This window comes from Pelophylax lessonae (genome assembly GCF_965119305.1).
Source record: "Pelophylax lessonae genome assembly, chromosome: 1".
In the NCBI taxonomy this organism is placed as follows: domain Eukaryota; kingdom Metazoa; phylum Chordata; class Amphibia; order Anura; family Ranidae; genus Pelophylax; species Pelophylax lessonae.
In genome coordinates, this window is record NC_138768.1 from 503710698 (window position 1) to 503737519 (window position 26822).

General features: G+C 46.7%; 1 protein-coding gene across 1 annotated transcript in view; it reads left to right on the forward strand.

The window, feature by feature from the left end:
* The window catches only part of MEX3D (mex-3 RNA binding family member D), a 42577-nt gene extending 16077 nt beyond the window's left edge, over nucleotides 1–26500 (forward strand). Inside the window, exon 2 of the mRNA XM_082243191.1 lies at nucleotides 25159–26500. Coding sequence (XP_082099317.1) covers nucleotides 25159–26423 — 1265 coding nt within the window. The 3' untranslated portion in view covers nucleotides 26424–26500. The remainder of the gene's footprint in view (nucleotides 1–25158) is intronic.
* The last annotated feature ends 322 nt before the right edge of the window (nucleotides 26501–26822 follow it).

The following is a 26822-nucleotide window of genomic DNA, read 5'->3' on the forward strand; positions in this document are numbered from 1 at the left end:
GGAATTTTGAGATGACACTTTCCAGGCCTGGAAAGGTCATGGAAAAGTATGATTTTAGAAATGTTTTGGAAAAGTCATGGAAATCTGGGGAGGAGCGGGGGGGAGCGGTGGGCAGCGGCGGGGGGAGCGGATGCTTAAAACTTTATTATTGCAAATGTATAATTTTATTTTATGCTTGTGCACATTGATTTCCGGGTCCTCAGCAGCCGAGGAGTAGACCATGCACCAAGCACCAATCGCTGGCAGCGGGGAGGGCCAGGCCGCGGTTTGCCTGGATGTGACTGGCCAGCAGCAGCAAACCAATCACAGGCGGCGGAAGCGTCACTGGAGGGCGGGCCGCATGAACGTGATGATGACGCGGAAGGGGGCGGTAACCGTTTCAGTTACCGCACCCCCGCGTCATCACGTTCATGCGGCCCGCTCTCCAGTGACGCTCCGCTGCCTGTGATTGGTTTGCTGCTGCTGGCCAGTCACATCCAGGCAAACCGCGGCCCGGCCCTCCCCGCTGCCTGTCATTGGTGCACGATCATTTCCTCGGCTGCTGCTGGCCAGTGACCGACCGTAGGGCAAACTGCGAGCACCTACTGTACCAGTCCTACGGGAATGTTAAAAATAAATGTAAATAAATAATTAAGCATCCAATCCTGAGTCGCCTTAGTTTCTGTGAGAACTCTTTTCTGCCTCATGGGACTGTTACTAACAGTTAGGTTCGGCCTAAGAATAGTAAGCGCCGTATTTTGTCCAGCTGCACCTTCATGACTCACTGCCACCTGAACAGCTTTATTTGGGCAAGCAGGAGCACCACTGTTCTTTCTCCCAAAAGTAAGTGCCGCATTTGTGCACCATCAGATCTGTGCCATCCATACCAGTCCGCCTGCACCTCATGACACTGTCGCTTGGGCCTAAAAGATTGCTGTGCTGCATTTTGTGCATCTCACTGTCTGTGCCATCCATACCAGTCCGCCTGCACCTTATGACTGTCGCTTGGGCCTAAAAAGATTACTGTGCTGCATTTTGTGCATCTCACTGTCTGTGCCATCCATACCAGTCCGCCTGCACCTCATGACTGTCGCTTGGGCCTAAAAAGATTACTGTGCTGCATTTTGTGCATCTCACTGTCTGTGCCATCCATACCAGTCCGCCTGCACCTCATGACTGTCGCTTGGGCCTAAAAAGATTACTGTGCTGCATTTTGTGCATCTCACTGTCTGTGCCATCCATACCAGTCCGCCTGCACCTTATGACTGTCGCTTGGGCCTAAAAAGGATTACTGTGCTGCATTTTGTGCATCTCACTGTCTGTGCCATCCATACCAGTCCGCCTGCATCTTATGACTGTCGCTTGGGCCTAAAAAGATTACTGTGCTGCATTTTGTGCATCTGACTGTCTGTGCCATCCATACCAGTCCGCCTGCACCTCATGACTGTCGCTTGGGCCTAAAAAGATTACTGTGCTGCATTTTGTGCATCTGACTGTCTGTGCCATCCATACCAGTCCGCCTGCACCTTTATAATGACTGTCGCTTGGGCCTAAAAAGATTACTGTGCTGCATTTTGTGCATCTCACTGTCTGTGCCATCCATACCAGTCTGCCTGCACCTCATAACTGTCGCTTGGGCCTAAAAAGATTACTGTGCTGCATTTTGTGCAACTCACTGTCTGTGCCATCCATACCAGTCCGCCTGCACCTTATGACTGTTGCTTGGGCCTAAAAAGATTAAGTGCTGCATTTTGTGCCATCCATACCAGTCCGTTCACATTTACAGCAATGCCAGGGAAATGCAGCTTTAAAAATGTATGGCTTCATGACGAAAAGTATGAGAGGTGGCTGGAGAAAGATCAGGACCCGGGACGTGCTAAATGTACAGTGTGTCGTAAAACATTTGACATTTCGAACATGGGAGAGGCAGCGCTGTCTAGCCACGCTAAAGGTGCAAAGCACCAGTCTGCAGCTGCGTGCTCGACAGCTTCCAATCCGATCGCTGGCTTTTTCACCCGTGCGCCTGAAGTGACATTGGCTCCCAGCTGCGGCAGCAGTGCTTCCACCTCATCCTCTGTAAAACAAGGGACCATTTTGAGTCACGCTGTATCCAGAAACGAAACTCTTAACAGCAGAGGTACTGTGGGTTATACATAGACATTTCATGAAACATTAGGTCATGAATATTTACGTGAAGTCATGGAAAAGTCATGGAAAAGTCATGGAATTTCATTGGTGAAAATGTGTATGAACCCTGCATTTGGGTCTTTGTTGGAATCCGCTAAGGGCAAGTCATCGTGTAATAGACAGGGCTCTTATTTTTTTCAGCTCGCAGGCGGTCCCTTCATGCTTTCGGCATGCTGGAGCAAGGGGTGATTGTAACGGTTCCCTCTTGGGAACACTTTCATGGATTCTATTCAAACCGGTTTATTGTGCCCAGAAATTAAGGCAAAGTGCATCCAATTCTGGACCTCAAGGCTCTGAACTGCTTTTTGCGGGTACAGAAGTTTCAATGGAATGCATTTGAACGGTAGTGGCGTTTCTACACCAAGGAGACTTTTTGGCCTCTATAGATATCAAGGACGCATATCTACACATCCCTATCTACCCTGGACGCCAGCGTTTTCTTCGCTGTAGGACAGGAGCATTATCAATTTGTAGCAGTGTTACCCTTTGGTCTCACCTCCGCCCCCATGGTCTTTACCAAGGTGCTGGCCCCGGTGTTGGCATTACTGCGCCAACGGGGGGATTTGGGTACTTGGATACCTGGACGATCTCCTATTGAGGGAGGACTCTCATTCAGCCCTGTTGGGGGACTTACTGATCACTGTACGGACTCTGCAAGAGTTCGGTTGGAACACTATTTCTCTTTCAATGTTTTTATTGAATTTTTCAACCTAAAAAAACAAACAAGCAATATTGTTCAGACAATGTGGCAAAGGAACAAAATCCATCATATAACTACATACTGTCAGTAGCTCTGAAGGAACATACATGAGTTGGGTGGACTTCGACTGAGGTAAACATTAATAACCATTGCAAATAAGTCCCCTATTGTCCCCAACCCATCAACTCTAAGGCTTTTCCCCTTTTTTAGTCTTTAAAATGAGGTGAAACCACAAAGGGAACATCAAAGAAGTTGGGTTGGGAAAGACCAACCGAAAGGAGAGAGAGAAAGGAAAGTAGAAGAAACGATAAAAAAATATTGTGACAAAGTTTCAGATTGCAGAATGATTAAAACCACTTCAGGTCGAATATAAGTAAAGCATATGCTGCTAAGTATCCGACAGTACCAGCACGCTCAATATAGGCTCATCTTATGTTGCCTACAACTTTCCAGCTCGGGGGTCCCCTTCCAGATATGGAATCCACGGGCTCCAAATCTTTTCAAAAAGTTGCGCTTCATCATTAACCACTTTACGACTGCTCACAGTAATATTACTGCGGCAGAGTGGCTCGTTATCGTCTGACGACGTAGTACTACGTCGTCAGACACGCCCCCTTCTGGGCGGCCGCCGGAGGCTCGCTCCCGCTGTTTTCATTCACAGCGGGAGTCGGGCCAGGGGAGGAGCAGCGGCGATCGCCGCTGCTCTTACCCAATCGTCGGGGATGGAGTCTGGAGATCCGCCCGCTGTGTGTAAACACAGCGGGCGGATCTCCATAGTGACAGGGAGTGACGGATCGGACTGTTCAGCATAGCTGGACATCCGATCTGTCCATGACTCACTCAGTCACCTCCCCCCCCCCCCCACACGTCCGTAAGCACCAGGCATACATTAACCCCTCCCTCTCCAATAAAATTAACCCCTTCCCTGCCAGTGTCATTTTTACAGTAACAGTGCATATATATAGCACTGATTACTACAGTAATGTCACTGGTACCCCCAAAAGTGTCAAATGTCAGTCAAGGGTCCGATCTGTCCGCCGCAATGTCGCAGTCCCGCAAAAAAAACGCAGATCGCCGCCTCTACGCGTTAAAAAAAAAACACCAAAAATGACAGAAATCTTTCCCTTTGTTAGTAAACGCAATAACTTTTGCGCAAACCAATCAAAATACGCTTATTGCGATTTTTTTTTTTTTTTTACCAAACATAGGTAGCAGAAAACAAATTGGCCAAAAATTTTTAAAAAAATTGGTTTTTACATCTTTTTTGGGGGGAATTTCATATAAAAAAAATTTAAAAATATTGTTATTTTTAAAAAATAAACGCTGTTTTTTTGTTTATAGCGCAAAAAGTAAAAATCGCACAGGTGATCAAATACCACCAAAAGAAAGCTCTGTTTGTGAGAAAAAAAGGACGTAAATTTCGTTTGGGTACGGCGTCGCACGACCGCGCAATTGTCAGTTGAAGTCGCACAGCGCTGAATCGCAAAAAGTGGCCTGGACGGAAGACAGCAAAATCCTCCGGTGGTAAAGTGGTTAAGTATGGCCGTGAGGTGCTCATTGATCATTACCCAAGATAATTTTGCCTTGAGCAATTCAAAGGATATGGCAGCCAACTTCCATGACCTTGCAATCACTATTCTTGCTGCCACAAATACAAATCTAATTAGCAACTTGGCATGTCTCGGGCACCCTCCACCACATCTTCCATGGAACATAAATTTAAAAAAATCTGCCCTGGTACCTTCATTAAGACTGGATTATCTGGGCCTGACTCTGGATTCCGCTTTGGCGTGGGTCTTTCTTCCTCCGCTCAAGTTGCAGGGGCGCAATCCGTTTGCTGTTGGCTAACAATCTGTCCTCTCTGCAGACTTGAATGCGGGCCTTGGGTCGGATGGTGTCAACCTTCAAGGCACTTCCGTTTGCCCAGTTCCACATGAGACCCTTACAAAGAGATTCTCTTCAAATGGAACAAAGATCAAAAGTCCTAGGATGCTTTGATGCGGTTGAGTCACAACACAGACTGCTCTACTATGGTTGAAAACAAATCAAAAATTGCCGTAAATTGTAGTTGTGCCAAATGGCCCTTTTTTTTAATGCTATAGCTTCTGGAAAAGAATTGCAGAATAGAATATGCTGTGTAAATGTAACAGACCCAAGCAGCTAGCCAAAAAATCCTATTGGTGAACAGATCAATCCTAGTTACATAGTCGGGTTGAAAAAAGACACTAGTCCACCTGGCTCAACCAATAAAAATCAGTAAAGAAAAACCTAACCATACAATCCCATATACACAATCCTATACCTGCAGTTGATCCAGAGGAAGGCAAAAAAACCCAGCAAAGCACGATAGTTTGCTACAGCAGGGAAAAACTTCCTTCCTGATCCCCTGAAAGGCAATCTGATATTCCCTGGATCAACTTTACCTATAAATATTAGTGCCAATTTATGTTATGTACACCCAAGAAAGCAGCCAGGGCTTTTTTTTTTTTTTTTTTTTTTTTAAAGCAGTCTAGTGAGCTGGCCAGAACCACCTCTGAATCTGGAGGGAGTTTGTCTAGAGGAAAACGGATTTTGTCTCCAAATACGGAAAGGTTTGTTCACCGTAAGAGCTGTGAAAATGTGGAATATAGAGTGCCCCCTTGTCCTCTGTGTTGACCTTGAAGTGAACAACTCAACAAGTTCACTATATGGACCCCTTATGTATTTATATATGTTGATCATATCCCCCCTTAATCTCCTTCTTGAGAGAATAAATTCAGTTCCTCTAACCTTTTCTCATAGCTGAGCTCCTCTCATGCCTCTTATCAGTTTGGTTGCACTTCTTCCAGTTCCCCCGATTTTTTTTTTTTTTTTATATCCTTTTTAAGAACTGGTGCCCAAAACTGAACTGCATATTCCAGATGAGGTATTACTAATTTGTACAGGGGCAAAATGATCTCTCACTCGATGGAGTCCATACCCCTGTTAATACAAGAAAAGACTTTGCTTGCTTTGGAAACCGCAGCTTTACATTGCATGCTATTAAGCTTAGGATCTACCAGAACACCCAGATCCTCCTCTGCTATGGATTCCCCCAGTTCTACTCCCCTAGTATGTATGCTGCATGCATATTCTTAGCCCCAAGTCAAGTGCATAACTTTACATTTATCAACCTTAAACCTCATTTTGCCACACAGTTGCCCAATGAAACAGTGCATTGAGGTCAGCTTGTAAGTTGGAGACATCCTGTTGAGAAATTATTCCGCTGCAAAGCTTGGTGTCATCTGCAAAGACTGAATGGTACTTTTAATATCCTTTATAAAGATCTTAAAGTAAGGGTCCCAACACTGAACCTTGGGGTACACCACGGATGACCTTAGACTATTCAGAGTAAGAATCATTAACCACTACTCTCTGAATTCTATCTTTTAGCCAATGTTCTATCCATTTACAAACTGATCTTTCCAAGCCTGTAGACTTTACCTTACACATTAGCCGTGTGTGGGGATCCTGTGTCAAATGCTTTTGCAAAACAAGTATACTACGTCCACAGCCACCCCTCCGTCCAAGGTTTTATTTACCACCTCATAAAAAGAAATCAGGTTTGACAACTTCTGTCTTTCATGAATCCATGTTGTCTGTTGCTTAAAATTTTTTTCCAGCAATAACTCATCTATGTGGTCTTAAACTCTCCAGTATCTTCCTGACTACAGAAGTTAAACTAACAGGTCTATAGTTACTTGGCAAAGACTTTGATCCCTTTTTTAAATATAGGCACCACATTGGCCCAAGCCAATCCAGTGGTACTATTCCTGTCCTTGAGTCCCTAAACTTTAGAAACAAAGGCTTTGAAATTACAGCGCTCAATTCTTTTAGGATGCGTAGGTGGATGCCATCTGGTCCAAACGCTTTATCCATCCTTATTCTGTCTAAATATTTCTGGACCATATCACTTTTGAGCCATTGTGGATCATTTGGGGCTGTGTCGGTACCATCCTCATTATGATCATGAGCTCCCCCATGCTCCTTTTGTATACACAGAGCTGAAGAAAGTATTTAATTTGCCCTTTGTCCGGTCTCCCACTCCTGATTTTGTAAAGGGCCTACATGCTCAGACCTAAACTTTTTTACTATTAATATATTTTGAAGATTTTTGGGGGGTTTGTCCTATCTTTTGCAATTTGTCCATTTTGAATGTTTGCGTCCTTGCTTTCTTTTTTACATCTGGTATATTCTTTGTAACAATTAAACAATGAGTGTTCCTTCATTTTTTATATTTTTTTTTTAAAAGCGCTTTACCTATTTATAGCTTTTTTTTTTTTTTTTTTTTTTTTTTTACTTTAGCTGTGAGCCACATAGGTTTTATTTTTAGCCTTTTAAACTTCTTACCCACGGGAATATACTTTGCAGTGAGTTTGCATAAAGTCTTTTTGAAAATTTCCCATTTCTGTTCTGTGCTCATTGATGCCAATATTCTCTCCCATTCTAAATCCTGGAGAGCAGCCCTCATCCTTGGAAAATTTACTCTCAAAGTTAGAGGTTGTAAACCCTCTTGGAACTTGTACCTATAGGGTAAGTCTTTAATAAGGCTTACCTGTAGGTACTGTAAATATCTCCTTACCTTTGCACCGTTTAGGTCAGAGATAATTTCTTTTAATGCAGCAGATGACCTCATCGGTGCATGCGCTCTGAAGGAATGGCCACCCGTGCCGTTCCTTTAAAGCCCTGTGCCGTGAACGGTGGCTCCTGTGCGGGAGTGATGAAATTGCGCCTCCGGCCAATCAGATGGCCGGAGGACACAAACCAGGAAGCAGGACGGCCGAACATGTCGGCCATCCTGTTGCTGAGTGGGCGGCACTGTGGCGGGCTTCATTCTAAGATATTCATATTATGGTCACTGCTACCCAGATGTTCTTTTTATATGAACATTTTTTAATAAGCTCTGCATGGTTTGAGATTACCAGGTCCAACAAAGGTCCAGTCATAAATAAAGCAGCGCTCAGACAACAATCCAAACTCCTCCGGTGAAGCAGAACATATATATGTGGAGAAATGGGGGGAAAAAAACGATGGATCCACCACCAAGATGAAGATTCACACTGCCTCTTAACAGCGCCAAATGACTACTGGGTTTAGCAGCAGTCAATTGTGCTTGTATAACCAAACAATCACAGAGTCCGGATCCTTTTGATTCTTAGAAAAAAAGCTCCAACGATATAGGTGCACAAAAATAAAAGCATTCATTGCACAAGCATTGCTTTTTGCAATTTATTGAAATCAGATTAAAATATGTACGAGGTTCTCCCAATGAATTAAAAACAGGCAGTCGCCAAGAAATGGTAACTAGTTTGTTTCAAAACAATATAATGGCCAACCTCAAGCAGTGCGTCTGCGTCACATGGCTAAGCTCTTTGTCATAATTTACATCATCAGGGGCATGGCCACCTAACATACATCCATTTCTTATATAATAGCACCAGCCAGAAATGGATAAGCATTGGTGATCATGTGACAATATGTAAATCAATGCGGGTGTAAACAAGAGGACAATGAAATCCACCTGTCCTCAAATATAAAGTTAAAGACCCGACAATGGAATACATAAATGTATTCAGTACAACGACTAAAAAAACGTAAATGACGTGCGTCCAATTAACCAGTCGACTGACCCCGATAGCCCAAAAAAGCAGACAATAGTAAAAACGGACGTGACGTCCGTGCGTTCCACAACACGGCCGATGCAACATATAAGGTGTCGCCGAAGCTGAAATATGACGCTCGTGGAACGCAAATTCCATCGCTTTAAAAAGAAAGGAAATAACAATGTCATTTGTTGAAGTAATTGCAGATGTTGATGGGAGACAGATGGGATCTGCTAATACTATGCCCTGAAGCCACAGATGAAAATCCTAGGATTTTTCTTTTATCGAAATATTCTTTCTTTACTACTTTCTCTACCCAGCATTATAGGAGTAAAAATATAATGAAGAAACACTGGGAGGTACTCAAATGATAGGATATTGGGACCTTTATTGCCTGAAACTCCATTGGTCACCTTCAGGTTACATATTGCCCCGAATGTGGTTGATCCACCTGAAAGGTTGACTTTTTTTTTTTTTTTTTAATCAACTTAAAGGGTTTTACCCTTGTAGAAGATGTCCAGTTTGTCTTGTAAACTCTTATGAACTCTTACTGGCCACTCTTATGAGAAAATACACTTCATTCTGTTCTAATTTTACATCAAAGTCTTACAATATTTACACCCTTTTGACATGTGCAACTAAGAATGTGATTTTATTTTATTATAAATGTGTTTTGATATGTAATGGTTTGTTTCCAGCCCATATGGTACTGACTGAATCTGATTTGTGGATGGTTAGTGTGCCTGCGACACGTGTTGACTTTTCAATACCCTTTTTTTTTTAATTTTTCATATTTTGGAGTAGATCACCATTGATGGTCTCTGGATACACATTTTGTCATGTGTTTCTCCATTATTGCAATCTTAACGGATTATGATGCTTATAGTATGTGTATCGCTTCCCTCTTTATTAGTATTATATACTTTTTTATAGCTCTATACTTATGCTTGCAGTTTTTGCGCTATGTTAGTCTAGCATAAATTACATTGTTTTTTACGTTCTTTTTAAAGCGATGGAATTTGCGTTCTACAAACGGCATATTTCCGCTTTGGCGACTCCTTTTTTTATGTTGCATCCGACCGTGTCGTGGAGCTCATGGACGTCACGTCCGTTTTCTACTATTGTCTGTGGTTTCTTGGGCTATCAGGGTCAGCTGACTGGTTACTTCCGGTTAATTGGACGCACGTCACTGCCTGGTTTTTAGTTGTACGTTTTCTGGTCTTTTTTATATAGTTTAATTTATATTTGAGGATGAGTGGATTTCATTGTGCTCTTGTTTACATCCGTATTGATTAAATTATATATTGTCACATGATCACCAATGTTTATCCATTTCCGCCTGGTGCTACTATATAAGAAATGGATGTACGTTATGTGGCCATGCCCCTGATGACCATTATGAAGAAATGCGTTGGGCAGAGCTTAACCATGTGACGCAGACGCACTGCTTGAGGTCGGCCATGATATTGGTTTGAAACAAACTACAGTTACCATTTTTGTGGCTCTGCCTGTTTGTAATTCATTGTGAATACCTCGCACATATATTAATTTGATTTAAATAAATTGCTAAAAGTGATGCTTGCGCAATGAATGCTTTTATTTTTGTGGCCCCCCCCCCCATACTGGACGGTGGTCACCACAGATGCCAGCCTGTCTGAGTGGGGTGGCGTTTTTGGCACAGATTGTGCTCAGTGTGTCTGGAATCCAGACTACTGGTCGATATACTGGACATTTCATCCGAATGTGTTTCATCAGTTGTCTCCAGTGGGGGAACTCTTGAGGTGGTCCTGTTCTCTCGTCTCCACAGAAAGAGGCTTAGGTTTGTGGCATGGCCTCAGGATCCCCTGGCTGATGCCAGAGACGCACTGGTGGCTCCTTTTGGGCCCGGTATCGTCTGCTTTACATCTTTCCTCTTCCAGAACTTCTGCCAAGATCCTGCATAGGTTTGAGGCAGAAGGGATTACGGCCATCCTAGTGGCTCCAGACTGGCCTCGCTGGTCTTTGTACGAAGATCTGATACGGTTGGTTGCCGATGTTCCTTGGAGACTTCCTCTTAGAAGAGATCTGTTGGCCCAAGGGCCAATCTTCCATCTTGCCTTAGTCCCTGGCTTAACGGCTTGGCTGTCAGAAGCCTGGTGCTGAAGGATAGAGGGTTGTCTGAATCAGTGATTCCCACGCTGCTGCAGGCTAGTAAATCTACTTCTAGGAAGATTTACTATTGCGTTTTGTGGAGTGTATTTTGCGGGTGTGAATCTCTTGGGTTCACCCCCACTCCTTTTCGGTGACTCGGAGTTTGGCTTTCCTCCAACAAGGTGTTAAGCAGCGTCTGGCCTCGGGTACCATCAAGGGCCAGGTTCCGGCTTGACGGTTTTCTTTAAATGTCCTTTGGCTGCGCATTCTTTGGTTCGCACCTTTGTTCAGGTTTGCCACTTTGCTCCCCTAGTGTGGTCTCCATTGCCCTTGTGGGATCTCAACTTGGTGCTGTCAGTTCTTCAGTAACTGCTTTGAAAGTTTTTTGCAAGATTCCTCTGCTTGCATTGTCCCAGAAGGTAGCCTTCTTGGTGGTTTTTTTTTTTTTTCTCTCCTGCACATAGGATGTCGGAGCTGGCAGCTTTGTCTGGTCGTTCACCTTACATAGTTGCATAGTGAGGTTGAAAAAATACATGTCCATCCAGTTCAACCTATTATGTGTGTGTGTTTGCTGTTAACCGTACATTGTATACCCCTGTATGTTGTGGTCTTTAAGGTGCTCATCTAATAGGTTTTTTTTTTTTATAAACGATCGATGCTCCCTGCTGATACAACTGTTTGCGGAAGAGAATTCCACATCCTTACTGCTGACAGTAAAGAACCCCCTACGTACTTTAAGGTTAAACCGCCTTTCCTCTAGTTTTAGTGAGTGGCCACGTGTCTTATTGTATTCCCTTTCTCTGAATAGTTTGTCCCTTATGCTAGGGTCGCCAGTACAGTATTTGTACATTGATATCATATCCCCCCTTAATCGTCTCTTCTCCAGAGAGAATAAGTTCAGTGCTTGTAGTCTTTCCTCATAGCTGATGTCCTCCATTCCCCTCCACTCCCACTCTTTCCAGTTCCAGCACGTCCTTCCTGAGGACTGGTGCCCAGAACTGGACAGCATACTCCAGATGTGGCTGGACCAGAGTCTTGTAGAGGGAGAATTATCTCTTTATTTCTGGAGTGAATCCCCTTTTTTATACATCCCAGTATTCTGTTGGCTTTTCTTGCAGCGGCTTGGCATTGCATGCCACTGCCAAGCCTGTTGTCTACCAGTACCCCCAGGTCCTTTTCCATCTTGGATTCACCCAGAGCCCCCCCCCCCCCCCCCCTAGTGACTAGCTTGCTTTCTGGTTTCTGGCACCCAAGTGCATTACTTTACATTTTTCAACATTAAACCTCATCTGCCATGTAGTAACCTTACTTGGTGGTTCACTGATATAAAGTGGTGCTTCGTCATTGCATTCTCTGGCTGTGGTTTGGGCGTTCAGGTTGTGCCTGGCGGCTACCGAGTTGATTAGGAAATTAGACTCGCATTAGTCCTTATGGATGGACCCCGCAATGGTTTGGCTGCGTCTGGCGTGACCATTTCCAGATGGATCGTGGTGCAGGCCTTTTCAAATAAGGGTCAGGTTCTCCTTTCCCGGTTCGCATTCTCCGCCAGCGCTTTGTGACTCCTGGGCCTTCCGCCATCAGGTGTCCGGTGATGCAAGTTTTGAGAGGTGGCCACTGGTCTTCTGTGCATACTTTCACAAAATGTTTACGTATTGGATGTGCTGGCATCTGCGGATGCTACTTTGGCCGCAAAGGTTTTGTGGACTAGTCCTTTTTGAGGATGTATGTTTCAGGTGAGCTCCAGTTGTTTCTGGTTGACTAGGTTTTAGCCTTTGGGAATTATTTTTTTTTTTTTTTCCCCCCCACTCATGTTTTGGCACTTCTTTGGGAAATCCCAATGGTCAAGATTCTGGAGCTGTCTGTCAATGAACATCAGAGAAAAGGATTTTATGGTAAGACAATCCAATTTTTTTTTTTTTTTTATTACATATGGGACAGGTGTCCCATATCACTTTACTTGCTCTGTAAAGTGGTTTTGCACAGAGCAACCCTGATCCTTCCTCATTCGAGTCCCTCTTTGGCTCTCCTGGCTTATCCCTCCTGTTGAATGCCCTACACCGTGCAGCTTGCTGTGGGGGCACCCGAGTCGAGCCACAGTTCCCTGTGTCCATTCAGACATGAGGCCGCATCCTCTCCCCGTCCCCTCTCTCCTCATTGGTTCACTGACTGACAACTGCAGGAGCCAATGGTGCCTCGCTGCCATCTCAGCCAATGGAGAGTCCAGGGCAGCCAAGACACTCCTGTAACATTGCTGGATCAAAGATGGACTCGGGTAAGAGGGGGGCTGCTGCTGTGCACAGAAGGCTTTTTCATTATGCCTAAAATGCATCAAGATCAAAAACCTTCTGACTTTACAACCACTTTATTAAGACCCCCAGGGTCTAAATGCAATGCATATCACACTGCATTGTGATCTTTCTTTCCCAGCCTCGATTGCTGGGGAAACTGAATGGGGACCCGGAAACGTCACTTCCGGGTCAACAACTGTAAGCACAGGAAAGCAGCGTTGCCCTCCCCCTGTTCATTGTACCCGGCAGCACCCCCTATGCTGTTTCCGGGCCCACATATGGGCAAGCGAAGCCTGGTATACGTGGTGGGGATTTGTGAGCAACAGTCGGGGCCAGGCACCTGGTCGAAACTCCTGGTCGCCATGGCCACCTGGGGCTTGTCGAGCCCTGAATTAACCATTTCATTTAGGCTGGATTGCTGCCCCATCATACAGTGTTAGCTGTAAAGATTTTGCCATCAGACAGTTAACCTGGGTACTAGATGTTTTTTTTTTTTTTTTTTTTAAAGTTTAACCCAGCTGACTGACAGAAGAAAAAAAAATGAATGTACGAAGTATGAACACAAGCGTTTAGTGCAGCGATCTCTCCCACTATGCCTTTGTGTTCTGGCAGGGGCATTCCTCGTGAGACTGGCTTCTCCAGAACAGACAGCTGTACATATGGGCCGACAATCCGGTTTGGCAGGAACCAGCACGATTTTCGGCACGTATGTACAAAACTAAAGGGGATTGTGGGGGATGGGGTTTGAGGGAAGAAAGAAGTGGGAAGGCAGAATGGCAGCTAAATATAGCTGATGGGTACTAAAGGGAATACTTGCAGCAGGTTGCGGATCAAGGGGCACAAAGGAGGCAGAGTAAAAAAATCCTGCTCATGGCTGAGGTTGGAGAGAACTGCCAGCTGATCATGGAACATTGGGAGGATTAAACAAGGGAGAGACCGTTTTTGTTCATTGCATATTAAGAATGAGAATAAGTCATGAGTTGGAGAAGGCGAGAGAGAGGTCAGAATAAGAACAGATTGTTGGAAGAGAGGGAGAAGCGGCTGATCATGTTCAACTGAGAGGATGCTAAGGAGAAACCCATGGTGGACTGGAATACAAATAAGGGGAAAACGCCAGGCACACTGAACCATAAGTTAATCTAAATGAGTAAATTACTGCTTTTTTTTCACAGCAAGCTCTATCTGGTATCTCGAATATGGGTATGGTTCTCAATTCTAACCCTGTTTAGAACCAGTACAAGAATAAGTTCTCTTACGTCCTCCGACAGTCGCCACCCACTCATACAGTCTTCACCAATGGGTATTGACTTCCTCTCCACAGGAGTAGCTAGGCATAAGACTTGGTAAAAACAAAGGCTTTTAACAGACACGCCCATGGGGGCTGTCCCACTGGTCAATACCCCCCTGCAGTAAGCCATCCCAACTCAGTTTGTCTTCTGCCTAGCGTTAGGAGTAGATAGGCTTCCCTGTGCTCGGGCTACAGTCTCAGCCTTCTAATCTTTTTCTTATGATTTTTATTTGCAAGAATGTCAGTTTTTCTTTACTAGCTGTTTATTTTGTCAGCTTTAGTTTAGTCGGATCTTCGGACGAAGATGGATTTTGCGGAGCTGGGAATCATACTGGCCACCCTGGCTCTCCAGGGCAGAGGGTCAGATGGATCCCCAGCCCACCATCGAGCGTTCAGCCATGCGTTCGCCCTGGCACTAAGAACGACCCATCCCTGTTCGCAGCAGGGATGCAGCCTGTGAGGTGGCTACCTCACCGGACGATTCTGCGGTTCCCTGCCATCTGAGGGCAGCGGCTTTCCATTTAATAGGCACCCCACGCCATCCGGTACAGGTAAGTACTCTGTGTGGGGCCTCTGTCTGGGGTGGCAGTCCTGTGTGCTGTGGTGTCCCCTCATGTCTGTGCGTTTGTGGGGCTCCCTGATGCGATCCCTGCAGGGGTCTTTTTTATTTCCACTGCTGGTGCTGTGTGTGTGTGTGTGTGTGTGTGTGTGTGTGTGTGTGTGGGCCCCTCTCCTGTGTTTGGAGGTGCAGACTGTGTGTGTGGCAACCGCTGCGGGGTGAAAACCGCGTGGTCCGCCATTTTAGGTGTGGGCAGCATGTCTGGGCTTTTTACACAGCTTCTATGTAGTGTTTTTGGCGCCATCTTGTGTGTGGCAACAGATCGTTTGGTGCACATGTCGGTGGCCTTCTTGCCGAAGCCTCCCATTACTTCCTATGGGCAGCCATTTTCCCTTAGCCTGCAGCATATAGTTCAGCCTCTGACGACCTCACTTCCTTTTCCTCTGGAGCAGTGATCGGTGTGGTAACACTCTGTGGGGCTCTGCAGACTGTCCTTCCCATATTTCCTCTGTTTTATTCCTTCTGGCTCAGTTTTGTCCATGTGGGGGGGTCTGTGTACAGTCTATTTAGCGGTGGGCTGCGCGGTTCGCAGCGCTCTTAAAGGGCCAGTACCTTGTAAATTGTGTTTCTGGAATGGAATCTCAGGACAGCAAATTTCCCCCAGCCTTGGTGGGAGACCCCAGTTCTGCTGAACCCCCCGTTCTACCAAATTTGGACGCTGTGGTGGCGACTTTAGTGTCCAAAATGGAGGTGCTGCTGGCTGAACGAGCTGCTAGAAAAAGGCCTAGGATATCTTTCTCTTCTGATTTCAGATGTGGCTGGCGTGCCCTTTTCAGGGTCTCGCTCTTCTCAGGACCCGCTGGGGTCTGAGGCGGGAGGGGGTAGATGATTCTCCCCCGGGGTCGCCTGAACGCGCAGCTATGTATGCGTTGATTTCTTCTGTTAAAGAAACACTACATTTGGAGGATGAGCCCAATCCTCCGGGCATTGTCCTCTTTTGGTACACATAGGACCCGCAAGTTGGCGCAGGTTTTTACCTGCCCCGCTGAGTTTCATCATACAGTGAATGAACAATGGCGCAGTTTGAAACTCCCTTTCACTGTGCCAAAACTGTTTCAACTGCTCTATCCCTTTGCGCCTTCTACGGATTCGCGCTGGTGTGGCTCCCCAGGTGGATCACACTGTGGCCGTGTTAAACAAGGCTACCTTGGTTCCCGCCGAAGATACCCCGGTGTTCTGGAATCCTACGGACAGGAGGTTGGAGTCTCTTGCTCGCCATGCCTACATGGTGGCGGGTTCCATGCTCAAACCTATTTTCGCTTCTGTCATGGTGGCTCAGGCGGTGGCGGATTGGACTAACGTGCTTAGACGCACTCTCTCGCGTCTGATTCTGCCCCACCTGCTACGCTGGACATGGTGGACCAAATTCATCAAGGGGTCATGTATTTGTGTGATGCGGCCTTGAATGAGGCTCCTTTGACGGCATGTCTGTCTAGTGTCGCGGTACTTAACCGTCGACTGATCTGGTTGAAGAGCTGGTCGGCTGACGAGACGTCACTGAAAACGGTGGCTGATTTTCCTTATGCAGGGTCTCGCCTTTTTGGTGAGGCCTTAGATACTTTGGTGAAAGGAGTCACTGGGGGGCAAGAGCACTCTGCTGCCCCAGAATCTGAAGAACAAGCCTTTTCGCGGTAAGCGGGGTCCCACCTTTAGACCCAATCAGGGGTCCTTTCATGCCTTCAAGACACAAAACAAGGGCAAACCCTTCAAGGGCCAAGGTGGCCAGAAAAAGCCCTGGGTGGGCAAGCAAAAGACCGGGCACGCCGGTGCAGCTCAATCCGCCTCTGCCTGAAGGGACGCCCTCACCCGTTTCAGGAGTGGGGGGACGTTTGCGCGGTTTCCTCCAACCTTGGCTGCTCCGAATTCCGGACAGGTGGGTTCAGGAAATCATTAGATCAGGATACAAGATCGAATTCCTTTTGTGGCCGGCGGACAGATTCTTTCCCTCAAATCTTCTTTTGACCCCAGGGCGGTTACAGGACCTGCATCAAGCGGTGCAGGACCTCCTTGCCCAGGGGGTGATTGTCCCGGTGCCTCATCAGGACAGGTTTCGGGGGTTTTACTCGAATCTGTTCACTGTGCCCAGAAAGGAGGGCAAGGTACGTCCAATCCTGGACTTGAAAGCTCTGAACCGCTTCGTGCGCGTTCGAAAGTTCCGCATGGAATCTCTCCACTCGGTGGTGGCTTCCCTGAGTCCAGGGGAATTTCTGACCTCTATCCACCTGAAGCATGCGTACCTGCACATCCCATTTTTGAGGGTCATCAGAGGCACCTCTGATTCGCCATAGTGGAGGACCACTATCAGTTCGTAGTGTTACCTTTTTGGTCTCGCTTCGGCTCCAAGGGTCTTTACCAAAGTGCTGGCGCCTGTTCTGGGCCTGTTGAGGGCACAGGTCATTGCGGTCTTGGGATATCTGGACGATCTCCTGTTAAGATCGAGTGCCAGTCAGAGCCTGTTGTGCGATCTGTCGACTACAGTACAGACGCTCCAGGAGTTCAGTTGGACTATCAACGTTCAGAAGTCGACCTTGTCTCCTTCGGTTCGTCTTCCCTATTTGGGAATGGTTCTGGACTCTGCTCAAGCGAAGGTATTTCTGCCGGAGGACAAACTCCGGACCCTTCAGAACGAGATCAGGTCCCTCAGGGACAACGAATCCTCGTCACTCAGGACCTGTATGCGGTCCCTGGGGTTGATGGTGTCAGCCTTCAAGGCGATACCATTTGCTCAGTTTCACACGCGGGCTCTCAAAGCGGAGATCCTGGCCAGGTGGGACAGGTTACCTCAGTCCTTGGATCTGAGTGTCTCGTTGAGTCGCCGGACCAGAATGGATCTTCTGTGGTGGCTTCAGTCCCCGGCTGTGTCGGAAGGAAAATCCTTCCATCTGTTACTGTGGACAGTGATTACCACAGATGCCAGCCTGTCGTGCTGGGGTGGAGTCCTGGGCAACTTGTCTGCCCAGGGCACTTGGTCGGAGGAGGAATCCTCCCTTCCGATCAACATATTGGAATTGAGAGTGATAAAACTGTCTCTTCCAGTGGTCGGGTCGACTTCCGGGCCGTCCTGTACGGGTACAGACGGACAATGCTACCACGGTGGCTTACATCAACCACCAAGGGGGCACCAGGAGTGCCCGGAAGGTGACTGACATTCTGTCTTGGGCCGAGAGTCATGTCCCGGCGATTTTGGTAGTTCACACATTCTGGGTGTGGAGAATTGGCAGGCAGATTATCTGAGCCGCCAGACCCTGGATCAGGGGGAATGGTCCCTACACCTGGAGGTCTTCCAAATGCTGTGTGCGAAGTTGGGATCCCCAGACGTGGATCTGTTCACGTCTCGGCTAAACCACAAGGTGGAAAGGTTTGTGGCAAGAACACGCGATCCTCTGGCGGACGCTTCGGATGTGCTGGTGGCCCCTTGGCATCAGTATCGTCTGTATGCCTTTCCCCCGATTCAGTTGTTTATCCAGGTTCCTTCGCAGGTTGGCCTCGGAACCAAACTTGGTGATTCTGGTGGCACCGGACTGGCCACGCAGGTCCTGGTACGTGGACATCGTTCACCTAGCAGTCGCACCTCCTTGGCGGCCGCCAATGCGAGAACATCTGCTGTCTCAGGGACCGATCTTCCATCCTGCTTTACAGTCGCTGGCTTTAACGGCCTGGCTGTTGAAAGCCAGGTCCTGAGAGACAGGGGTCTCTCTCCTCTCTCTCTCTCTCCTCAGAGGTCATTCCTACTTTAATTAAGGCTAGGAAAGCCTCGTCTGGTAAAATTTATTACCGTACCTGGAAAGCTTATTTTGCCTGGTGTGAGTCCAGGGGGTTTTCTCCTCGCTCATACTCGGTGGCGAGAGTGTTGGCTTTCCTCCAGTCTGGTGTGGACCAGCGCCTGGCGCTGGCCACGATAAAGGGCCAGGTATCTGCACTGGCTGTTCTTTTTCAACGCTCTGTGGCGTCTCATTCCCTGATTCGCACCTTCATTCAAGGTGTGTGACATTTGGCCCCTCCCTGGAGGGAGCCTTTACCTCCATGGGACTTGAAATTGGTTCTGTCCGGTTTACAGCGTCCTCCCTTTGAAAACATCTGGGAGATATCGTTGCCTCTGCTGTCTAAGAAGGTTGCCTTTCTAGTGGCGATCACTTCGGCTTGCAGTGTGTCGGAGTTGGCGGCGTTGTCTTGCCGATCTCCTTACCTGGTGGTTCATAAGGATAAGGTGGTCTTGCGACCTAGCCTGTCTTTTCTCCCAAAGGTGGTGTCTGATTTCCACCTAAATGAGGACATTGCGTTGCCTTCACTCTGCGCGAAGCCTAAACATCCCAAGGAAGTTGCGTTGCATACCTTGGATGTTGTCAGGGCGATCAGGGTTTACCTGTCGTCCACTGAATCCTTTCAGAAATTGTATTCCCTCTTTGTCCTTCCTGAGGGACCTCGGAAGGGCATGGCTGCGTCTGCGGCGACCATTGCCAAATGGATCAGACAGGATTGTCCAGGCCTATGCTTTGAAGGAACGGGATCCTCCCTTCCCTGTTAAGGCGCACTCTACCAGATCGATGAGTACGTCCTGGGCCTACCGGCATCAGGCTTCGGTGGCCCAGGTGTGCAAGGCTGCGACTTGGTCGTCGGTGCACACCTTTTCCAAATTCTAGAAGGTTGATGTTGTGGCATCAGCTGATGCCTCCTTTGGCCGCAAAGTTCTCTGTGCGGCAGTGCCATAGGGGACCCTTGTTTTTTTTTTTTTTTTTGTTTTTTTTTTTGTGGGTCCCTGGCTGTTGGGGTTGTTTATCCCCTGGGTTATTTGCTTTCCTGGGTTGTTGCTCATGTTGAGCCTTTTCTTTTGCCCTGAAGGTTCTCTTACTGTGCGTGTAAGGTTCCTTTCTCTGATGTGGGTACTGCGTTGCCTTTATACGGTTGCGTCTCCCACCCCTCATGTCTACACTGCTTTGGGACATCCCATTGGTGAAGACTGTATGAGTGGGTGGCGACTGTCGGAGGACGTAAGAGAAAACGGAATTTTTGTAAAATCTTACCGTAAAATTCCTTTGAGTCCTCCGACAGTCGCCACCCCGCCCCTCTTTTGGGGTTTTTTTTGTACACTTACTGCTATACTACCAAACTGAGTTGGGATGGTTACTGCAGGGGGGTATTGACCAGTGGGACAGCCCCCATGGGTGTGTCCATGTTAAATGCTTTTGTTCAATATGTCTTATGCCTAGCTACTCCTGTGGAGAGGAAGTCAATACCCATTGGTGAAGACTGTATGAGTGGGCGGTGACTGTCGGAGGACTCAAAGGAATTTTACGGTAAGATTTTACAAAAATTGTTTTTTGGTTCTCGTGTCAAATGTTTAGCAGAACTAATCAGTCGTCGTGTTATATTTGTCATAGTGTTACTATCCAGTGCATCCAGGAAGTATTCCCAGTGCTTCTTCTTTTCCACATTTTATTATGTTACAACCTGATTCTGAAATAGATTTAATTCATTATTTTCCTAAAAACTCTACAAACAATACCCCATAATGACTGTGAAAGTAGTTTGTTTCAAATCTTTGCAACTTTATTAAAAATGAAAAATCACATGTACATAAGTATTCACAGCCTTTGCTCAATACTTTGTTGAAGCACCTTTGGCACCAATTAATGCCTCAAGTGTTTTTGAGTATGATGCTACAAGCTTAGCACACCTATTTTTGGGCATTTTCTCCCATTCTTTGCAGGACCTCTCAAGCTCCATCAGGTTGTATAGGGAGCGTCGGTGCACAGCCATTTTTAGATCTCTAAAGAGATGTTCAATCAGGTTCAAGTCTACGCTCTGGCTGGGCCACTCAAGGACGTTCAGAGTTTGTCCCGTAGCCCCTCCTTTTGTTATCTTGGCTGTGTGCTTAGGGCCGTTGTCCTGTTGGAAGATGAGCCTTTGCCCCAGCCTGAGGTCTAGAGCACTCTGAAGCAGGTTTTCATCAAGGATGTCTCTACATTGCTGCATTCATCTTTACTCTGATCCTGACTAGTCTCCCAGTTCCTGCTGCTGAAAAACATCCCCGCAGCATGATGCTGCCACCATCATGCTTCACTGTAGGGATGGTATTGGCCATGTAATGAGCAATGCTTGGTTTCCTCCAGACATGACTTGCCATTCAGCCTAAAGAGTTCAATCATTTTTTCATCACACCAGAGAATTTTTTCTCACGGTCTGAGTCCTTCAGGTGCCTTCTGGCAAACGCCAGGTGGGCTATCATGTGACAGAGGTGGCTTCCATCTGGCCACTCTACCATCTCTCTCCACAGAGAAACTCTGAAGCTCTGTCAATGACCATTGGGTTCTTGGTCCCCTCCCTAACTAAGGCCCTTCTCACCTGATGGCTCAGTTTGGCTGGGCAGGCTGGTTTTAGGGAAAGTCCTGGTAGTGCTAAACTTCTTTTAAAACTGTACAGGCCACTGTAATCATTGAGACCGTCAATGCTGCAGAAATGTTTCTGTACCCTTCCTCAGATATGTGCCCCCAATACAATCCTGTCTTGGCGGTCTACAGACAATTCCTTGGACTTCATGGCTTGATTTGTGCTCTTGACAGACACTGTTAACTTTTGAGTGTCATGGCAAAGGCTTTGAATATTTATGTACTTTTTTTTTTTTTGATAAATTTGCAAAGATTTCAAACAAACTTTCTCTTTCGTTGACTGACACAGCTTCTGAATCTTCTTAACCGTTGGTTTATACTGCCCCCTACAGGAGGACACTAGGCAGGAAGCTTGACTACGCTTACAGGCAGTTCAAGGGGGTAAACACCCACACTTGGCTATAGGCACTCAGTTTTTTTCTGCCTAGTCAGGAATAAGGACCTAGTTCCTTGCTGGGATCTCTGGTCCTGGCACTTTTTTCCTTTTTAAATGGATTTTATGCTATCTTCTGTTCATGTGAGAATCTACCATCAGCTGCCAGACTGGGCGACAAATTGGATAATCTAGATCCAGAGGGTCTCCCCAGTCTGGCCAGCGAGCGCATGCAGGCCTCAGCTTCGCTCTAGGTCGGGCGCCGCATAGCCCCACTGGACGGGAGCTGGCCTGCCAGTTAAATGTCTTGTGAGGGCGCATGCGACCTAGCCTTGGCCTGAGTCACAGCGTTTCTCCTGGCCAAAAGCCATCCACATTCTGATGGAGCAGTGGTCTGTCGGTAACGGTGCCCACCCTGTTCCTAGTGTGTTAAGTAGCTGTCCCCCCTTGAGGGTTTTTGGGGTGGAAGTGGGCCCCTTCTTCCACAGGCTACCGAGGGCAAGGAGTCCATTCGCACAGTAGTGGCGTCCCTTCATCTGGGGGATTTTCTCGCTTCTATCGACATCAAGGACTCCTACCTTCACATTCCAGTATGTGCCAGTCACCAGCGCTTCCTCCGCTTTGCCGTGGGCAAGGAGCATTATCAGTTTGTGGGGTTTACCTTTGGTCTCGCCTCCACTCCTCGGTTCTTCACAAAGTGTTGGCCCTGGTGCTATCATTGTTGCGTCAGCGGGGGATCTCGGTACTGGGGTACCTCGATCTTCTGTGAGCAGAGTCTCAGATTGCTCTGATGTACACCTTGGAAATTGCTCTGCGATCTGAGGGAGTTCGGTTGGATTCTGAACCTTCAGAAGTCTGCTCTGGTTCCTTCCACAAAGCTGGACTATCTGGATGGTTTCGGCGTCAGCCAGAGTGTTGCTAACTCCAGAAAATTGCAAGAGGCAATTCGGCTTCTGTTGTCCAGCAGTCAATCAGCCCTCTTGGCTTGCATGTGAATGCTGGGCACGATGGAGTCTACCTTTTTTGAGGTGGTTCCATTTGCACAGTTCCACATGAGATCTCTGCAAAAATTCTGGTGAAATGGGATAAGAATCCAGTCTCTAGAGGTGGCTTCGTTCTCTGGCACTTCGACAGGGAAATCGTTCTGCCATGGTACTGGGCGGTTGTCACCATGGATGCCAGCCTGTCTGGGTGGGGAGGCGTCCTCGGCACAGCTTGTGCTCGGGGGGGGGGTCTGGCCTCAGGTCCTCGAATCCAGACTGCCAATCAATGTACTGGAACTCCGAGCGATCAGTCTGGATCATTGGACAGGTCATCTTCAGGGGTGTCCGGTACGAATTCAATCGAACAGTCAATCACCATGGGGGCACAAGAAGTGTCCTGGCGGATTGGGAAGTAGCTGGCATTCTAAGCTGGGTAGAACGATAGTTCCAGCCCTCTGTTGTACACATTCCATGGAAGGTACAGAGGTTTGTGGCATGGTCTCGGGATCCTGTGGCCGATGCTGCAGACTCAGTGGCTCCTTGCATTAGTGGCTCCTTTGCGTCAGTATCGTCTGATTTTTGCCTTTCCCCCTCTCAAACTTCTGCCAAGACTCCTGTGCAGGATCGAGGCAGCAAGGGATTGCGGTCTTTTTGCTGGCTCCAGACTGGCCTTGCCGATCTTGGTATGTTGTCCTGGTCCAGCTGGTTGCCGATGCTCCTCGGAGACTTCCTCACGGAAGATCTGCTGTCTCAATGACAATCTTCCATCCTGCTTTACTGTCGCTGGTTTTTCACGGCTTGGCTGTTGAAAGCCAGGTGCTGAAGGATAGAGGCTTGTCTGAATCGGTGATTCCTATGTTGTTAAAGGTTAGAAAATAGACTTCTAGGAAGATCTTCCATAATATTTGGAAGACGTACGTTGCATGGGGGGGGGGTGTCTTTTGGGGTTCTCCCTCGCTCCTTTTCGGCGGTTTAGATCTTGGCTTTCCTACAATGGAGGGGGGGGGGGGGGTTGAACAGCGCCTGGCCTTGAGTACCATCAAGGGCCAGGTTTCTGCCTTGTCGGTTGTCAACGTCTATTGGCCACACTTTCCTTGGTGCGCATTTTTTTTTTTTTTTTTTTAATCCTGGGAGCTCTACACTTGGTTCCTTCAGTGCAGTCTCCTTTACCACTGTGGGCCCTTAAATTGGTGTCAGTTATCCAGGAATCGCCCTTCAAAAATATCAGGAGGTTCCCCTGCTTACATTGTCCCAGAAGGTGGTGCTTATTACTTCTGCGTGCAGGGTGACAGAGCTGGTGGTGTTGTCTTGCTATTCACATTACCTGTAGGTTTACAGAGCTAAGGTGGTTCTTCGTCCCTCTGTTGTTCCTTCAAAAGGTCTTTTCTTATTTCCATTTGAATGAAGACATTGTGCTTCCTTCACTATGTCCCAGGTCTAAACATCCTTAGGAAATTGCTCTGCATTCCCTGGATGTGGTTCGGGCAACCAGAGTGTACCTGGCAGCTACAGAGTCTTTTAGGAAGTCACTCATTTGCACTTATGGTTGGACCCCGTAGAGGGTTGGCCGTTTCTACTGCAACCATTTCCAGATGGATCAGACTGATAGCGATTCAGGCCTATTCAATTAGGGGTCAGGTTCATCCTTTTTCCTGTTAAGGCGCACTCGGTGGCTTAGTGCCTCCTGGGTCTTCCATCAACATCAGTGATGCAGGTTTGCAAAGCCGCCATCTGGTCGTCTGTGCACACTTTTACAAAGTTTTAAAAAGTGGATGTGTTGGCATCTGTGGATGTTTCTTTTGGCCCTAAGTTTTTGCAGGCTGCTAGAGGACCTGGTCCTCTGAGGGTGTATTGTGTTTTTTTTTTTTTTTTTTTTTTTTTTCTCAGGTGAGCTCCATATTACTTGGGTTAGCTTTGGGGAATTTTTTTCAGCTGTTTTCCCACCCCTCCTGTTTAACACTGCTTTGGGACGTCCCAATGGTTAAGAAGAATCGGGAGCTGTGTCTGTCAATAAACAAAAGCGAAAATGGGATTTTTGAAATGGATTCGTAAAATCCATTTCTCTGATCATTGACTGACACAGCACCCACTCCTCTGTGGAGTTGGCTTTCTTCTGACACTGCTTGTAAGAAAACTGAGTGCCTATAGCTGAGTGTGGGTGTATACCCCCTGGGAGGGCCCATAGGCATAGTCCAGCTTTTTCCTGCCTAATGTCCTACTCCTGTAGGGGGCAGTATAACCCAATGGTTAATAAGAATCAGGAGCTGTCTATCAATGAACATCAGAGGAATGAATTTTACGGTAAGCCGAAAATCCATATTTTTTTTCACGGTTTTCATTATGGGGTATTTGTATAATTTTGAGGAAAATAAAGAATTTAATACATTTTGGAATAAGGTTGTAACCTACATAAATGGGGAAAAAGTGAAGCTCTGTAAAATCTTTCCGCATGCACTGTAGTTGTATTGAACTTCACCTAGGGAGATGCATCTCTGAAAAGAAAATATTAAAGTGAGGCGCTGTTCAAATATGATAAAGCTGTGACAATATTGTCTTAATTAGTGTCTCTAATTTAGGTATCTGACATACTCTCAATTTTTACAGGTTGCAAAATTAAAGCCCTGAGAGCCAAAACAAATACTTATATCAAGACCCCTGTACGAGGTGAGGAACCCATCTTTATTGTGACCGGTCGTAAAGAAGATGTTGAAATGGCAAAAAGGGAGATCTTGGCGGCAGCAGAACATTTTTCAATCATAAGGGCCACCAGAAATAAGATGAATGGAATTGCTGGAGCTGCACAGGGACCTCCAAATTTACCAGGTCAAACTACTATTCAGGTCCGTGTACCATATCGAGTTGTCGGCCTTGTTGTAGGACCCAAAGGTGCTACGATCAAGAGAATTCAACAGAACACTCATACTTACATTGTGACACCTAGTCGAGACAAGGAACCAATTTTTGAGGTTACAGGGATGCCAGAGAATGTAGACCGTGCTCGAGAAGAAATTGAAGCCCACATCACCATGCGGACAGGCTCCCTAGTAGATAATCATCCAGACAGTGATTTTCACTCTAATGGAACTGATGTTTGCATGGATATGCTGGTTGGAGGTGCAAGCAGCATATGGTCCAAGCAGCAAATGACTTGCCATGGTTCTGGTGGAACACGCACTGCAAGTCTTGGCTCGTCTGAGAGCCCCTACTATGGGTCATCTTGCAGGGAACAAAGTCCAGCAAGCCCATGCAGGTCTGTTGTAGGTAGAAGCTTTGCACTAGGTGGAAAAACCCTTGGTACTCAACATACTGTGGGCATAGAGGATTGTGAATTTGGTTTGGAATATCTTGCACTAGATTCAAATACACCTACAGCTGTTTGGTCATCCTTTGAAACATCCAACGGACATCTTCAAACTTTCAGTGGTTGCCACACTCAAAGGAGAAATAGTGTGTTTAGTGGAAGTTCTACACCGCTGCTCTCCCCTTCTTTACCTGATCATGGCATTGGACTGGAACATCCTCTTGCCCGTCGGATACATAGTGATCCAGTTGGTAGTATTTCATGGCTGCCAAGCAAAGAATCTTTGTCATCCTTCTCAAACAGTGCTGGCTATTCATCGTCGTCTTCTCTTCCTGGCAGTTCTTCAGTGGCATCTGGCTCCCCCACTGAATCAAACAGCTCAGATGGCCAGCGCAAGAGTGGACGAGACTGCGTTGTTTGCTTTGAGAGTGAAGTAATAGCAGCCTTGGTTCCCTGTGGGCACAATCTCTTCTGCATGGAATGTGCCATCCGGATCTGTGAGCGGCAGGTACCAGAATGTCCGGCCTGCCATGCCCCTGCCACCCAAGCAATCCGCATATTTTCCTAATTGCATGCTTATCCAGTGACAACAGCCCATTTGGCATGCATTAAAACCTGCAACACTTCATGGGTTCCATATTTTTATCATTTGATTTTAACTCATCAGGGGGATGCTAAGACATTACCTTAAAAATGATTAAGCGTATTGTCATGCTGGTAACCAGTTTACCCCCCAGAAAAATAAAGCTAAAATTTTCAGAACATTAGTCACTACTTAAACATCATTCTTATTAGCCAATATGTGGGAATCCTAGTTGATGGCCTTCATCATTTTTTTTTTTATTCCAGTGTTTAGTATATACAGAGTAAACAGATACAGTAGAGCTGCACTTTTATATCTAGTAAATTATAACTTGGAGAAAATATAGACAAATGAGGAAAAAAAAACACTTATCACTGTTAAAAT